Source organism: Pleurodeles waltl, chromosome 5 (genome assembly GCF_031143425.1).
Source record: "Pleurodeles waltl isolate 20211129_DDA chromosome 5, aPleWal1.hap1.20221129, whole genome shotgun sequence".
Taxonomy (NCBI): Eukaryota; Metazoa; Chordata; class Amphibia; order Caudata; family Salamandridae; genus Pleurodeles; species Pleurodeles waltl.
In genome coordinates this window covers 182515443-182532525 of record NC_090444.1, presented here as the reverse complement: position 1 = coordinate 182532525, position 17083 = coordinate 182515443, and the positions used below count along the sequence as shown (strand labels likewise).

The 17083-nt window shown below is 42.0% G+C and overlaps 1 protein-coding gene across 1 annotated transcript in view; it reads left to right on the top strand.

Moving 5' to 3' along the window:
• The window catches only part of TGFB2 (transforming growth factor beta 2), a 326829-nt gene that overhangs the window by 292060 nt on the left and 17686 nt on the right, over positions 1 to 17083 (top strand). Inside the window, exons 4-5 of the mRNA XM_069233880.1 lie at positions 3192 to 3302; positions 5312 to 5489. Coding sequence (XP_069089981.1) covers positions 3192 to 3302; positions 5312 to 5489 — 289 coding nt within the window. The remainder of the gene's footprint in view (positions 1 to 3191; positions 3303 to 5311; positions 5490 to 17083) is intronic.

Sequence of the window (17083 nt, the reverse complement as noted above, 5' to 3'; positions counted from 1 at the left end):
GGAGTTCTCTAGAAACTTCCCCTACATCAAAGAGTTATAAATATTGGACCCTGAGATCCAACTTCAGTACACTTTTGGCCCTGTGGAAGACCTACAAGGACTGTTGTTCTGGTCTGCAAGTATGACTGCTGCTCTTCTTCCCTGCTGTCTTTGTGAAAGGACTGTACCTGTATCTTGAACCCAGGACTGCCAGAGTGACTCAAATGGCTAGCTGGCTGACCTCCTGATTAGAGCCTCAGGGAACGTAAAAGACTCCAACCACCTTGTTCCAGCCACCTGGACTCTGTTGTGTGTCCTAACCCCCAAATGGTACCACCCCAGTTCTGTACCCGTGGAAGTGGGCATGAAAGTGGTCTACCAGCCCAGTTGTGTTCCTGTGGTTGGAACAGACACAGTGTGACAAAACTCCTCACATCCCCACTGTGTAGCTGCTGCAGTGCAATGCATCTCAGATGCAGAGCCTCTATCTCATCTCACAATTTCTTTGGAACCGCTGCTACACAATGCATCCTTGACGCATGCCTTCGCATCGCTAGCCTCTTGTCAACTACATCCTTGATGACGATGCACGACTCCGCATCGCAGCCCCGCGCTTCTTCATAACAACTGTTGCACGATGCATCTCCAATGCATGATATTGCATCATATGTCCCTTGTTAATGGCATCTTCAAGGGTGATACATTGTTCCACATCACAATCTCCAGCTCCTCGGAATCACCGCTGTGCAGTGCATTTTCAACACAAGATCTCGAATGCTTCGCAATACAGGATTTAAGGTACTTTTGTTCTGCTGGCCTATCTTGGTGCCTGTAGCTGGCTTGTGCTCAATCGCAGTCAGCCTGAACCTGGGACTTTGTCCTGGTATGGCGAAACCAGATAACCACAGTTGGCACTTTGTGCTTCTAGGTACTATTTTTATAAAAAACGTTGAAATTGCCTATCTCCATTTCTACTGATTGGATTTTTGTAATTTTTGATATCAAATAATTTATTCAATTTTAATGTATTTTTCTTAATTGGTGTGGGATTTTCTTTTGTTGTGTATTCACGTTATTACTGTTTGAAGTGCTGTGTAAATACTTTACACATTGCCTATAAGTTAAGACTGACTTCTTTTGTACAAGCCCCCATAGGGTTGAGCACGGGTTAATTTGGGGTATGTTTGTGTCTCAACCTGACAGAGACTGTGATTGCTGCTTGAGTAGGGTTTCACCCTCCTCAACCACTAACCCAATTGCCAACAAATTGTCACAAACTCTGTGCAGCAGTGGGTACTTTTGTTGCAGCCGTATGTGAAATTCCCCTGAGAATTCACTATGACAGCTTCCAAATGACTAAGGGCAATGCTCACCCTTTCTAGCACAGCCATAGTGAAGTTATTGTTTTACCTATATTTACCTATCTCAATACACAGTCATTTATAGATTCCTTACTTTGCCCTGAATGGTATGCAATAAAATGTACATGTCTTCTAAATTGAATATTATATCTATATCTCCAAATTCAAGTTTTTTTAATCAACCCATTCACACTCAATAGCCCTTGACAACATTAATACTGAAGCTAGTTTGAGTGGTTTCTTGGTAACCACTGTGTTATAATCCACAAACTGTAAACGGAGAAAATGAAGCATATTAAGAAAATGTAAATAGTTGTTACGAATAGATAGTTTATGGCTATAAGAAATATTTACATAATGTTGTTATAAGTAAGAATAGTATCTTCCGTGGTCCCTTGGAATGTAGTGGAATGGTACACCCGGGAGCTCAAAGTAGAATGTTAAGAATGTAGGTTGACAGTGTGTGAGAAAGACGGAGCTCGGGAAGCGTTCAATAAATATCTACTGATCCAGTCATCTTGATTCAGCTTTTATTTTCGAGTAAATCATAACATACTGTCAACCTTATTACCCCTCAAAACCACTCTAGTCTCAATACTAGAACTGCAACCTGATTCTCTCATGTAGCATGCACAGTGGACTTCCTTTGTCCTAGTTATAGAAAGCCATATTCTTTCCTTACATTTCTCTATATTGCCAACTGAGTTCTAACCTAACATAGCTCTTTTCACCTTTTCCAGTGCTAAGCTGTGGCAGGTCATCCAATCTCACATATCCTAATCTCACTGTGCCTAATGAACGTGTACTTCCAGAGCAAAAAAAAAAAGAACCATATCTGAGCAGCCTTTCCACATGCACTGTCTTCTCCACAACTACAAGTCAGCATTGGCTCATAACATTGAACTATGAGTTGGCACCAACATCCTCATGCTCAACCTTCCTACTGAGCCTGGTTTAATGAAACACTTGATGCTTCCTGGATCTCTCCCCAACCAAGCTACCGAATTTCTACTTAAATAGACTTTAAGGACAAGATGGTGAAGTGGACTTGATTCACTAAAGTAACTTCGGTTGCATAGAAATCCTGCACGGAACATCTTTACTTTTTCTGTATCTGGTAACCAGGGCCAAGCCAATGTTACAATGTTTAAAGGAGAAAGCACAAGCACTTTAGCACTGGTTAGCAGCTAAGCAAAGGAAAACAAACAAATTCAGCAAAGGTAGAGGGTAAAGGCAAAAGGCTTGTGGACAACCCTGCAGAAAGGGCCAGATCCAACCATGCATTCATTAATACAGATGCAATCTTGAAATTTGCGTCAGATTAGGATTGGTGAGGGTTACTATGTTTTTCATCCGTACAAGGTAAGAAACTAACTGGCAAATCACAGCACTGAGGAGATAATGGCATGTACCTCACTTTTCTTTAGATTATTTCATTCTCTCTTGTTAAATGTTTTTTTCTTCTTTTATTTCAGTATGTAGGCCCATTTTTATCTTCCTCTCTCCTTTTCTACCATATTTCCTGTCTACTTCAGATTTTTTGTAACTTTTCTAGGCTGTTTTATTCTCTGAGAGGGTCAATACCTTCACAACAGCCCCCTCTTCCAAGAGCAGAATCATGTCCCTTTTCCTCTTCCCTCCCCTCTTATGTTTTTGAGAAACATAATTTGCAATATTTTCAATTTAGAAGTAATTCATTTGAAGTGTTAAGCCAAATCCAATAATGTACATACTGTTTGTCATTTGAGTTTCCTTCTGAAAGAACGTTGCATGTATTTTGTGGCAAATATTATTCCTTAATGACAAAATACATTTGTTCACACTAATAATTCCCATTTTCTTGCCTTGCAGACAGAAACCTTGGATTTAAAATAAGTTTACATTGTCCTTGCTGTACCTTTGTGCCTTCCAATAATTACATTATCCCTAACAAGAGTGAAGAATTGGAAACAAGATTTGCAGGTAGGTCTGGTGTTCAGTGCCATCATTTAGTAGGATCTTGATTTTGTTCAGTAAGTGAAACAAACACCAAAGTATGTGCAAGATCCAGGATACATTTTTTACAGTGCTGGTATATATTTTCTCAAATCTGGAAATGTCGCTTTATCACTGTCGTGGACTCTAAATATCTTCTGCAGCTGCTGTTCTTTCCAGCCCACATCCACCAATTGACACACATACAGTCAAGCAAAAACAGCGTAATATTCCTCTTGGTATTGCAGAGATTATGGCCCGTATTTATACTTTTTTTAGCGCTGCATTTGCACCGCTTTTTGACGCAAAACGGCGCAAACCTACAAAATACAAAGGCATTTTGCAAGTTTGCGCCGTTTTTGCGTCAAAAAACGACGCAAATGCGGCGCAAAAAAAGTATAAATACGGGCCTATATTTTGTAGGTGGCAGCCTATGCATTCCAATTCCTACAGGAGTCATTCCCAAGGCACAAGTAATGATTACATTATCCTTTGTTGGTCTGCTGTATATGCATTCAGTACGTTTTGAGATATGTGTTTTAAAAAAGGTGTTTGGAGGAACTTAAAAAAGTAATTTTACAGATATCTGTACCACTAATTCATGGTCCTTGAAGGATTCAGAAATCCATATTAGAAAATGAGAAAATGCAAATAGACAAGGGGATTTTGTCCCATCATCCACTGCAGATTTGAAGATCCACACGTTTATAGGCCAAGCAATGAGCTGGGAAAAATAAAAAAATTGTGCAATGGAGGGCAGGGTGAGCAGACTCTGACTACAGACTATTGAGTGGGTCCCAAGGAATCTCCCAGGACATTAAAATTATTGATGATTTTGTTTTTAGATCTGTGACTCCAGAAGAAAATTTGAAGATTTCAAACTCTCACTTACCTCCCACAGATCATCCTGACCGTCTCATGAGACACAAATGTACCTGTGAATAATGAAAATGTTTTTATAAAAAGAAGTAGTGTACCTCAACCGCAAATGGCCAACAGCTGGGAGCACTGGGGTTGGGCACCCAAGGTAGATGGATGGATGTTAAGGCTGGACAGTTGCAGGGGTTTGGCCAATGTGGGGATAAGATGTAAGATCTTACTCATTATCACACTGTGTGACCAGCTACACTGTTTATGACCAAAATCTGGGCAGAGTGGCCATTGCACACATGTTGGAGTGAGGTTGATGCAGGATTTTTGCACAGAGTTGCTGCCATCCCCTGCTGCTCATGGCTATAGGGTGAGCCCTGCTGAAGTTGAATATGTGTAGGATTTGGGCGCAGGGCCTGCCAAAGTTTATGTGCACACCAGGGATTGGGCACAGCAAGAGGTATGCATTGAAACTTTAAAGGAAAATCACAAACAAACTAATTTAAAATGAAGTTATGGTTTATTTTACTCTTGATATATTGATGTGTGTTCAAAACAACTTTTGAAATTCACAGAAAAAATGACAGATAAAGTACTGTTATGAATTAAATACTCTTACATTTTTTAGTCACATTAACCTGTGAAATAAATAACTCGCACACCAACAATGCAAACCATAACTTGTACACTAAGGGCCAGATGTAGCAAAGGGTTTTTCCCATTCTGTGTCAATGAGAAAATGTGTTCTTACATATGGCCCTAAGTGCAATGCTTAGATTCTCATTACATTTGCCTTACCTGAGAGCACAACATCATTAAATAACAAATCATCTGCAAGCAAGCATCATTGATAATGTTAATGGTAACATGTTGTTGCCTCTGAGATAATTTATGTAATTCATAATGCGATCTGTCACATTATGGGTGAGCTCTGGAGTGTTGCATTTGGCAGTTATGGTGTGCATCGGTGGTGTGCAAGGTATGCATTGCAGAGCTAATCATAGCTTGGGAATTTTATGGTTTGTTTTGGACTTACTAGCATTGGAATGGTTGTGCATGCAAGCAACTCCAAACGTTATTTATCTACATAAGTCAACTCAATGTTTATCTTCCTTTTTTTTCCCAAGGTATTGATGACAACACGGTGTTTACTAGTGGGGATCTAAAAACATTAAGGTCGAATAGGAAAAAGCACAGTGGAAAGACTCCACACCTTCTTCTGATGTTGTTACCCTCTTACAGACATGATTCACAACAGCACAGCCGGAGGAAGAAGCGCGCATTAGATGCAGCCTATTGCTTTAGGTAAACCCATGTTTGAAATTGTAGACTTTTAATGTAAGCTACAGTGGTTTGGCTATCTAGCATGGTAGGTTTTAGACCTAGTAACTGACTCACAGGAAAAGAATATAAAATTGTGTTACCGCATATAGTGATATAATAATCCAGGAGCCTGTCTGATGGGCATAAGAGTCTGCCATTATGTCTTTTGATTATATAGTCACAGGTTGTGTATCTGAATTAATTAATCACAAATTTCTTTTTTAGATCTACCCCAAAAAGTGTTAGCATCTAAGCTGGTGTAATTTAATGGAGGATCATGTGTGCAATCATTGACATGAATAGAAGAGTTTTTGCACTGTCAACCAGTGAAAACATACAGTGGTTGACATTGTCTTCTTAGTACTAAATTCACTATTGCATTGTTGGGTCAATCATAGTTCTTACTTGGCCCTTTCAGAGGAAACCACATAGATAATGGGGTCATTTATAGTTTGGCAGCCCGAACGAACTGCCAAACTCCTACCAGTTCACCTGTTCCACCAAGCTCATGGTTTGTGCACCTAAATTAATGGTGGGTGGACCTTATTGTTTCCACTTAAGGAACCTCACCCTTGCTTTACTAGTAGAAAGCCTTGACATAGTGGTTTGCCTGGCACGGGGCCCCCAGAACATAGTGATGGTATATTTAGGCTAGAGCATCTGACACTAAGGCCCTCATTTTAACATTGGTGCCTACCGCCGCAGTGACGGCTGCCAAAAGACCGTCTCCGCGGCTACCAGCCATCTGCCAAATTATGACGATAGCTGGAATTCCACCAGAAGGATGGTGGAATTCCGGCTGCGGCCATGACGGCGGATGACGGTAGACTGCCGCAGACCTTATCATGACACGTGATACGGCCTGGCGGTGTTCTGCTGGCGGACGCTGCTGCTGGCAGCAGCGCCCCGTACCGTCTCCTGCCGGAGGACCCCCTGAAATCAGGTAAGTCGGGTGCTCCGACAGGGGAGGGGATGGGGGCGTTGTGTGTGTGTGTGCGGGTGTGTGAATGTTTGTGTGTGCCTGAATGCGGGTGTGTGTTGCATGTGGTATGTGTGTGCATGTATGGATGTGTGAGTGCGTGTATGTTGTGTTGGTTGAGTGCGTGTGTGCTTGTATGTATGTCAGTGTGTGTGGATGTGTGTGTGAATGGATGTATGCAGGCATGGGTGAATGTGGGTATGAGAGTGTATATGAGTGTGTACGATGGTGCATGAAAGTGCATGTATGTCGGGAGGTGGGTCTGGAGTGGGAGGGGATTTGGGGGGAAACCTGGGGAGGGGGAAGGGCTTGAGGAAGACCCCTATCATTGACGGGGAAGGAATTCCCTGTCACTGATAGTGCATACTGCCATGGTTTTTGTGGCGGTAAGGAAGCCACGAAAACCATGACGGTAGGCGGGGTCATAATCCCACGGGCAGCCTAGTGATGGCTGCCTGGCTGGAGACTGAAGTCTCCAGCTCGGCGGCTGTTACTGCTGTGGCGAACGGAGTGGTACATTGGCGGTTTGGCTTGAGCCAAACCGCCAATGTCATTTTATGGGGAAAATACCACCAGCTTGTTGGCAGTACTTTTCTCCATTTTGTTCCGCCATCCGCCGGGGCTGTAATGAGGGCCATAGTTTCTCTGCCTGGAAACTGCCATTTGAGGCATGGGGTTCCCAGGCAGGGAAATCAAACAAACTTCCTGATGTGAAAGATGAAAAGTGCCTGGGATTCATGGACAGTGCCATTTTATTTTTTTAAAACATACTCCTGCTTTGAAACAACATGGCTCATGCTCTGCAAACTTTTCTAACTTCAGTACAACTGACACACAGGCTATTGCTCTGAAACAGTGAGATCCTAGCAGGCAAATGGCAATCTCACAATAGGGCTGGTAGTCCTCAACAAGAGGAGCAGAGGCCATAGTCTTATCCGCTGAACTGGTGGCCCACCCGCCAGGCTCTAAAAGAGCCTTAATGTTTCTGTTTGTCAGCCTATGTGGACAAAGACATTTGCTGCTTATATTTGCTGTCTGGATTCTTAAAAGGTGCTCATGTTTCAGCAGTATGAGATATTAGAAATAGTTTTTGGAGTCATTGCCACGTTAAATATTTTCCATGATAAAATGGCCGTCCTCTAAAAATACGTACAGATTTCTTACTGCTTTATACAATCATATACAATCATGGCCATAGGCCTATTGATTACAGCAATATATCTGGTGTACATGACGGTAAATATTTTGCCAGTAAAATATCTAACTTTTAATATCGAACAGTTTAAAAAGTTGGCTAACACACACCATCTTTGTACTTCCTAAGAAGAGCAAATAGAAATATAATTTAGATTTATGTTGTTTCGTAAAGATGGATCAAAATCTATTGATTTGCACAAAATGATTCATGCAACTTTGAACGATTCACTAGAAACTGTACGTAGTGATAACAACCCTGAAAATTAGTACACTTTCATACAGAGTAATGTTGTGAATTCCCACATCAGACTCCATTTTGAAAACATTAAGTTAGCCTATCTGGCTTTGGTCCACATTCAGCATGTCATTATCTTTCGCAGAACTTCTGAAAGTGTCATTTCCTCTAAACACTGATTTGTTATAGCATCAGGTAACACTAGTCTGCCACTAACTACTTAGTATCTGCATTTCAAGATTTAACTGTAGACATGTTGTCCGAAGTGATGTATTTTCACCACACTAGTTCATACCTTTTTCATCCCAAATTTAAAAAAATCTCCTCTAGATTTTACATTGTAGGCCTAAAATCATTGTTTAATATCCTATATAAAGCCCTTGATCTGACCACTGAATTGAAGAGGTGTTTGTACCAGGTCATCACGAGAGGTCCTGTCAGACTGCCTGAGCATCCACTCTTATGCAAAGAGTCAATCCGGTGATGAGAGGCGCTAAGCTGAAAGAACACACTCTCCCTGCTGAAGTCTGAAAAACACAGCTGATCTGCTGTGCACAGGGTTGCAGAGTGCAGAGCCCCCAGAAACTCTAGAGGCAAAGTAGCTAATCCATGCTGTCATAGTGCAGCACACTAAATTAGCATTAAGGTGGTAGGCTGCTAGGAACTTTGTAACTAGCAACATGCACAAGTGGATTTTAATTATATTCTGTGTTATTCTCATTCATGTACTAAGCAACACAATTAAACTTTTGAAATAAACATTTTTAAGCATCAAGGGCCTGAATTAATTATTTGCGAGTGAATTAAATCAGGCCCTATCTTGGCCTCTTTCTCTGCCATGACCCTGACAGAGGTGATGCTCCCCAAATAAAGAAATGTCCATTGTCCCAGCAGGCATTTTCTAGCATTGACTTGAAACACCATCACATCAGTTCCTGTCAATGCATTGTAAGTTTGACGGATGGCTCCATCAATATGATGTAGCAGTACAGCAAACGTATATATTTAAAAAAATATATATATATATATTTAAAAAAAAAAGTGGCTCCCTCCCTTGCCATGGGAGGTTTCTTTCACGGTGAAGGGGGCATTGGGTAATTTACAATGTCCCATAATAGGTTTTTTCTGGTGGTGACCGGCATTCAAAATTGGCTGTATGTCCACCCATCTATATTATGAGGGTGGGCATATAGCCAGACCTCTGACAGCTCTTACTCTATCGGGTCATTGGAGGGATTTGACCATGGTGGAGACAAAGTAGTCTGTGCCAGCATCAAATCTATATTCCGCCCAAGTCTAACTCGGCGATCAGACAATAATGTTGGCAGCGTGGGAGCTCTGTTGCTCTTGAGGCGAAATTCCCTCTTCGCCAACTTTTAAATCAGACCAGTAGTGTTTTTTTTGTGCTATGCTTGAGTGTGCTATTCTTAAGAATTAAATCAGGCTTGAATTACCAACGTGTCCTGAACCCTTTAAAGACTGTTAGTGGCCCAGAAAGCACAAGTACCACATCTGCAGAAATGCTCAGTAGAGTGTGTGAGGCTGCAGTAACTTGGATGCCCTTACTCAGTGATGGTGCACTGAACTAAATCCTTACACCCGTGGATTAGGAATCCAAATCGTGTAGGAGTGGTCCCTAGACCACAGTTTATGTCTATTTCAATTCAAAAGATTTAATCATCATTATACCAGTGCTTGAATACTAATTTTTACCGGGCACTCAAGGAAGAGTAGAAACTCAACTGCTTTGAATGCAACTGGTAAATTAAGTACACATACATGACCCCCTATCCATAAACAGTTTAAAATTACAAAATTAAGGGTCTGATGTATCAAAGAGTTTTAACTATTCTGTGTCTGTTGTGAAATGTGTTGATTCATGAGGGTCTGTGTCAGATATATATCAACCCATGCTCCATAGGCACAGAATGAGTAAAACTCTTTTGTCATTTAACATTTCATTTAAGATGTCATCAGTGATGTAATCAATGATGTCATTTAACATGTCATAAGTGATATTATATGTGAGAACATAAGCAGTAGGTGGGCTCACATGTTATAGTTAGCTCAGTAAACTATAAGTTGTGAATTTTAATGTTTTTTATTTTTTTTAAACATTAGTTTTGTCAATAAATGGGCTGAAAATAAACCATTTTTGTTTTCTGATCATTAGTTTTTACCATAAGTAGAACTGAAAATAAACCATAGACATTGGATTACCTAATAAATGTAATTTGAAGGTAAGCATTTTGAAAGTGAATCTTTTGGCAAATAGTTTCTGATGAGTTTGTGTTGCTTGCATTAGTTCGTACCTATTTGTTATTTGTAAATAAAGCCTTAGCATTGTTAGTGACATGTCTACGCGTATCTATTTGTTCTGCATTAAATCTTACAGTTCTCAGATCTAAGGTTGCATCTCCTTGAGTGGGTTCCAAGAGCCCTGAAAAATGGTTGTCAATATGTTTTCAAGTCCTATGCTGAAAGTGCTCTTTCTTCAAAATGAATGCAATAAATCTTAGTTTGTTCAATGTACCTTTAGAAGGAGAAACTCTGCAACCACTTATCCTGTCTGAGCTCATTCGTCTGTCTTACCCACTCGACGGGCAAATTCTTGAGCCGCCCCAATCAGCCCTCTGACTCATATTATATTGTTTTCAGGCTTTACATCATTCGTCCTGTTTCAGATACCCTTTTTGTGTGGGTATGATGCTTTCCCTTCTACTGCACACCTAACTGTGGGGCATATTTAGAAGCCCCTAGTGGCAACGTGCGCCACATTAGCGTCACTTCTTTATGCTAATGTGGCCCAACGAGGCCAAAATCATTGCGCCATATTTACAAAGTGAAATGCATGTAACCCTTTGCCCTACATTATGCCTATGCTAGGGGCATTACCCTATGAGGGGGGCAAAAAAATGGCCAAGGAAATCTAGGAGATTTCCTTGCAACATTTTTTATGGCACTTTTAATGCCTGCTCAGAGCACTTTTCTTAAATATGTCCCTAAGGCTCTCTCCTGCTCTGTTCTCCATGTAGACCTCATACTTTCTCTGTTCCTACTTTTCTGGGTTATTTCTGTGTTTGTCCTGGAAAATACATCACTTGAATAATTACTTTTTGGAGGCGTATCTTTCTACTATACGTTATTCAAAGTTACACTTTGCAAAATGTACCAAATATTCACCATTTGGAATTCTATTCCTCGGTAGTTGTATATATGTTTCTGGCTTTTCTAAAAATTACTGTCAGGCGTGGCCATGATACTGTTTCCACAGTTTAATACTGAACCACCTTAATTACTTTTAGTATTAAATATATTGCCTCTGTACCTCCTTTGATTCTAATGTCCAAAAACTAGAACTGACTGCTGCCAGCAAATGCCTCATTCTTAAGCCCTGACTTGTGAAGCAGCCGCTTCTCTCAGTGTCTTTTGAATGAAGATCCGGGTGGTGCACCCTTTTCGCCATGCCCTCTTTCATCAGTTCATGGTATTTTGTTTAGTGCATTTGCTTCTGGTGATGCCATGCCTTTGCATCCTCCAGTAATTACTGGAAACCCACACCGTCATTGGTAGCTTAAGACATTCCAGTCATAGCGGTCCTTGCAACAGGCTGTTGAAAGGTCTTTGTTCTGGCACCAGGTGCAGAGAATGAGGATCCACAGTGCATGACTTGGGGTTCTTTGATCAGTCAACCATTTTACAACACGTTTACCAAAATGAGCATCTCAGCCTGACGCAGAAAACGACAAACTGTAAGAAGAAGAAATAGTAGGAAAGACAAACAGTTTCTAAGCGCAGCTCCAAAATTCTAATATCCTGAGTGATATAGTCATCTAAATACCCTCAAATATTTAGCAATGAATGATCAGGCTGTGCCCCATGGGCTAGTCTGACAGATCAGTGTGTGGGTCGTTTTCTCAGCAGGTGTGGGCATATTTTATGACCACGTGGGCCGGTTTTTAAAGTTGATGTTCCCTGATATTATCACAAACATTGCCTGCAGCAAATACAAACACGTGCAGTCTACTGTCCAAAATACCCACATAATGTGTGTTTACAAGTTCAAAACTGGCCTGATCTGCAAATGTTGCCACTATTTTAGCTATCTGATTTGCTGATGGGACCACTTTTATTTTAGTTCCCGGGCCCATTTCATACCCCAACCGATGATTGATGGGTGGGTTGTGAGAATTAGTGAGCTAAGGGCACAAAACAAGTTGCCAATTAAACCACATGGATGTTTTTCAAATTCAAGATAAGCTGCTGCATGTTTATATGCAGTGATAAGACTGGAAAATCACCAGTCCCAAACAACCAATGGTAAAGCCAATTAGTCTTTCCCATAAAACCCCTTGGCTAAGCAAATACTTGTTTTTCTCCCAACAGGGCCACCGTATCTGTTTAGGTCCAGTAGGCAACCTAGCATATGCAAAGGGATGGCTTAGCCAAAAAGAATGAATTTTTCGACCACACTCACCTTTGCACTATTTATACACTTCCCAAGGTTCATATGAGCAAGGCAAAACCGGCAGTAATCCTATCATTAGATTTTTCTTGAACAGTTTGTGGCAGGTACTCGCGCTTCTGTCAGGAATAGAAAGACATGATTATCAAGATGAATACCAGCCCCTTCGATCCCCCGTCTGAATTCCTTGTCACCGTAGACATACAGTGACTTTACACCAACATCCCAAAACCAGAGGCTCTCTCAGCCATAAGTAAGACTCTCAACAACAGAACAAGGCCACTCCAAGTGCCTACTGAACTCATCACTGACTGTTTATTTCTAACTTAAAGGTACTGCTGCGAATGCTTGTTTCGTGTACAACTTAGCAGTGATTTATGTGACTATGTTTGATTAAACCTTTTTAACACAGACAATAAACAAAATCATAGTTGGTTGCTTCTTTGTTTGACCTTTCTTGAATGGGTAACAACTGCAGTCCTAACATATAAATACTGCAAGAAAGTGCCTCCTTTGTGGATTAAACCCCCATTTGGTGTGAACTGGTGCTGCTATGTTTTAGCTCTGCTCACTGGGGCACTGCTGTCCTGCCAGCAGTGTATATGCTGTGGACCAGCCAACTGCTAACGGGCATATTAACTTTCCAGTAAGGCCAAAGCATATGTACAAGAACGTCACGAATGGCAGGGAAACTAAATGTCACCTGTGGACTGTAGCATGTATTTTGCCATCCACCAAGCTGACCAGTAAAATATGGCTTCAAGCCTATGTGCGTAGCCTGACTGCTGTAGCTTTTAAATCTGCAGGCAGAGCTGTCACAGGACAAGAAGGAAACCTATTTTTAAATAAATAGTATGTCGCCCATATATAGGCCTTGCAACCCACAAGGTAAGGGTGCCTAGTATTTAAAAGTAGGAATTGTAAGAATTTACAGTTGTTGTGTTCATACAAGACAAGCCCACAAATGTTCTTCTTAATTTGTAGGTGTTACAAGGAAAGCAAAACTGCAATCAAAGCGCTATTTTTGTAAATTTGTTTTAGAAAAAGCTACATAGTATATTCAATCACTGTTGACCAGCCCATGTTTATTAACAATCCGATTCAATGTTGAAGTTGGAGTTGTGATAAATATAAGGAAAACTGAATTTTAGAACGCTTCTTTTTTTCTGTCTGAAGCTCTAATCGGCTAACTAACAGTAGTAGGTGCAAAACTGCCTTCAGAGCAGAGACAGTGTCTTAGGTCTTTTGGCAGGTCGTCCTGGGTGTGAAATATGTATCTAAGTATATCTCAGAAAGGGCCATTGGGGAGGGTCCAGTAACTTTAATTAACTTGAAATGGACCAAGGTAAGACCTGCTTATTCATAATTTAGTGGAAACTGAGATTTAGGGAAAAAGGGCCTTTTTATCTAAGTGTGCACTCTGTTCTTCCTGGTGCCATTCACTGTCCACTGGGCATAACCTTTGGCCATAAAATGGCCATTGTCTTGCACTCAACACACCAACAGTGGATAGTCTTGGCAACCATTTTTTGTTTCCTTACTTTCCAATTATACTTCACTGACATTTTAATATTGAATGCACATTTTGAGATATTGTGTTACTTCTTTTTTGAAGCTGCACACAACTTTCTAAAATGAAACGTGAATTGACATATTTCAGGAGTAAAGTGACTGTGCTCCTCATTTAAACATGGTTGAATTGGCTTTATCCTGATCGCCATATTTAACTGGCCTGTAATCCCCTAGTATATGGTGTAGAAAGTGAACACAGGGACTGGACTTTAAGTGCCATGGGTGGACTGGAGCACCTAGTGTCATCCAGTACAGGGACACTGCAAAGATGACTACATGCCTGCTCTGTGTTGCTTGACTGCTGCAGTGTAAACCCTGAAGTGTAACCTATCAAAATAACCCTTTTTGACAAGTAAATATCTCCCTTTAAAATATTATTAAGGTAATCAGTGTATGCTTTGTAGACCATTAGCCAGGGGTCATGGTATTTAAAATTGAGACAGGTAGAAATTAATATTACCATGTCCCTACAGTGACAAGGCGCTAAATGTTATTCTCACTTTGTGAGGCCTTGCCTGTCCTATGTAGTAAATCAAACTAAAGACTCAAATCCTAATACTATGTCTTGGGAATGGGACCAGCTAGACAAATAATTGAACAACTATTTTAATAGTTATTACAACTCCAATACAATGATAAATTGGAATTTTAATACATTTTAAGAAAAGTTTTCTTTGCTCTGCCTGAAGTTCCTGGTGGCTAATTTGCCTTAATTCTCCAGAAACTCCCAGCATGTGATTACCATAGTGCACATCCCTTTACACCCGCAACCCTCAGAGCCCCAATTTAGTGTGGCCAAAGAAATTTGCCATCTTCAAAATACCTGACACGTGGCATTTTGGGCCTGTTTGCAGAAAGGGAAACAGGAACTACTGAAAAGGTGGGCAGGGTTGCCCCTAGGAACTTTTACCCAATTGGTTAGGAAGTGCACTGGAGTCACCCCGACCCACTAGCTAGTGGCAGTCTTAAATGTGGCACCACAAAGGCACTTGAATAGAACCCCTTCTGGACCTTTGAAAGAACAGAAAAAGACTGGGCTGGGCCTGCTTCACAGCCAGGGCAAAGAAATGGACTACAAAAGTCAGTTGGCTGACTTGCTGTAGGGCTACAGAGACACAACAAGCTACAGGAGACCTGTTCCCCGTACTGCCCAGATAACCAGGACTAACTGGATCTGGACCAGACCTTGCTGATGGCCTCTCCTGTAGTGAGTACTGGCTCCTAAATGCTGCATCTGAGGCCCTGAGAGCCTTAGCATTGAGTAGCTACTTCAGGAACTGTTAGAAATGGGGTCTCTGGTTGGCAGTCAGTTTGCACTCTGTCCAAGCAGGGACCCTCATTCACTTTACTAGGGACTTACTAGTAAATCATATATGCCAATCATGGAAAAGCCAATTACACGTACAATTTACACAGGGAGCACTTTAGCACTAGTCAGCAGTAGTAAAGTGCCCAGAGTACCACGACCAGTAAAAAAGAGTCCAGCTCACAATCAAAACATGGGAATGTAGGAGGCTGGACTGGCTTGTAGTGAGCACCAAGGGGTACTTACACCTTGCACCAGGCTCAGGTATCCCTTATTAGTGTAGAGGGGTGTCTAGCAGCTTAGGCTGATAGAAGAGGTAGGTTAGCAGAGCAGCTAAGGCTGAACTAGGAGACGAGTGAAGCTCCTACAGTACCACCAGTGTCATATGCACAATATCATAAGAAAACACAATACACAGATATACTAAAAATAAAGGTACTTTATTTTTATGACAATATGCCAAAAGTATCTCAGTGAGTACCCTCAGTATGAGGATAGCAAATATACACAAGATATATGTACACAATACCAAAATATGCAGTAATAGCAATAGAATGCAATGGGGGCACATAGGGATAGGGGCAACACAAACCATATACTCTAGAAGTGGAATGCGAACCACGAATGGACCCCAAACCTATGTGACCTTGTAGAGGGTCGCTGGGATTGTAAGAAAACAGTGAGGGTTCGAAAAATAGCCCACCCCAAGACCCTGAAAAGTGGGTGCAAAGTGCACCTAAGTTCCCCAGAGAGCACAGAAGTCGTGATAGGGGAATCCTGCAAGAAACAACAACACCAGCAATGCAACAACAATGGATTTCCTGATGAGAGTACCTGTGGAACCAGGGGACCAAGTACAAGAGTCACAATCAGGCCGGGAGTGGGCAGATGCCCAGGAAATGCCAGCTGTGGGTGCAAAGAAGCTGCCACCAGATGGTAGAAGCTGTGGATTCTGCAAGAACGACAAGGGCTAGAAACTTCCCCTTTGGAGGATGGATGTCCCACGTCGTGAAGAGTCGTGTAGAAGTGTTTCCGTGCAGAAAGACCACAAACAAGCCTTGCTAGCTGCAAGGGTCACGGTTAGGGTTTTTGGATGCTGCTGTGGCGCAGGAGGGACCAGGATGTCGCCAATTGCGTGAGGAGACAGAGGGGGCATCCAGCAAGACAAGGAGCCCACTCTGAAAGCAAGCAGCACCCGCAGAAGTGCCGGAACAGGCACTACGAAGTGGAGTGAACCAGAGCTCACCCGAAGTCACAAAAGAGGGTCCCACGACGCCGGAGGACAACTCAGGAGGTTGTACACTGCAGGTTAGAGTGCCGGGGACCCAGGCTTGGCTGTGCACAAAGGAAATCCTGGAAGAGTGCACAGGACCCGGAGTAGCTGCAAAACACGCGGTTCCCAGCAATGCAGTCTAGCGTGGGGAGGCAAGGACTTACCTCCACCAAACTTGGACTGAAGAGTCACTGGACTGTGGAAGTCACTTGGACAGAGTTGCTGAGTTCAAGGGACCTCGCTCGTCGTGCTGAGAGGAGACTCAGAGGACCGGTGATGCAGTTCTTTGGTGCCTGCGGTTGCAGGGGGAAGATTCCGTCGACCCACGGGAGATTTCTTCGGAGCTTCTAGTGCAGAGAGGAGGCAGACTACTCCCACAGCATACACCACCAGGAAAACAGTCGAGAAGGCGGCAGGATCAGCGTTACAAGGTCGAAGTAGTTGTCGTTGCTACTTTGTTGCAGTTTTGCAGGCTTCCAGCGCGGTCAGCAGTCGATTCCTTGGCAGAAGGTGAAGAGAGAGATGCAGAGGAACTCTGATGAGCTCTTG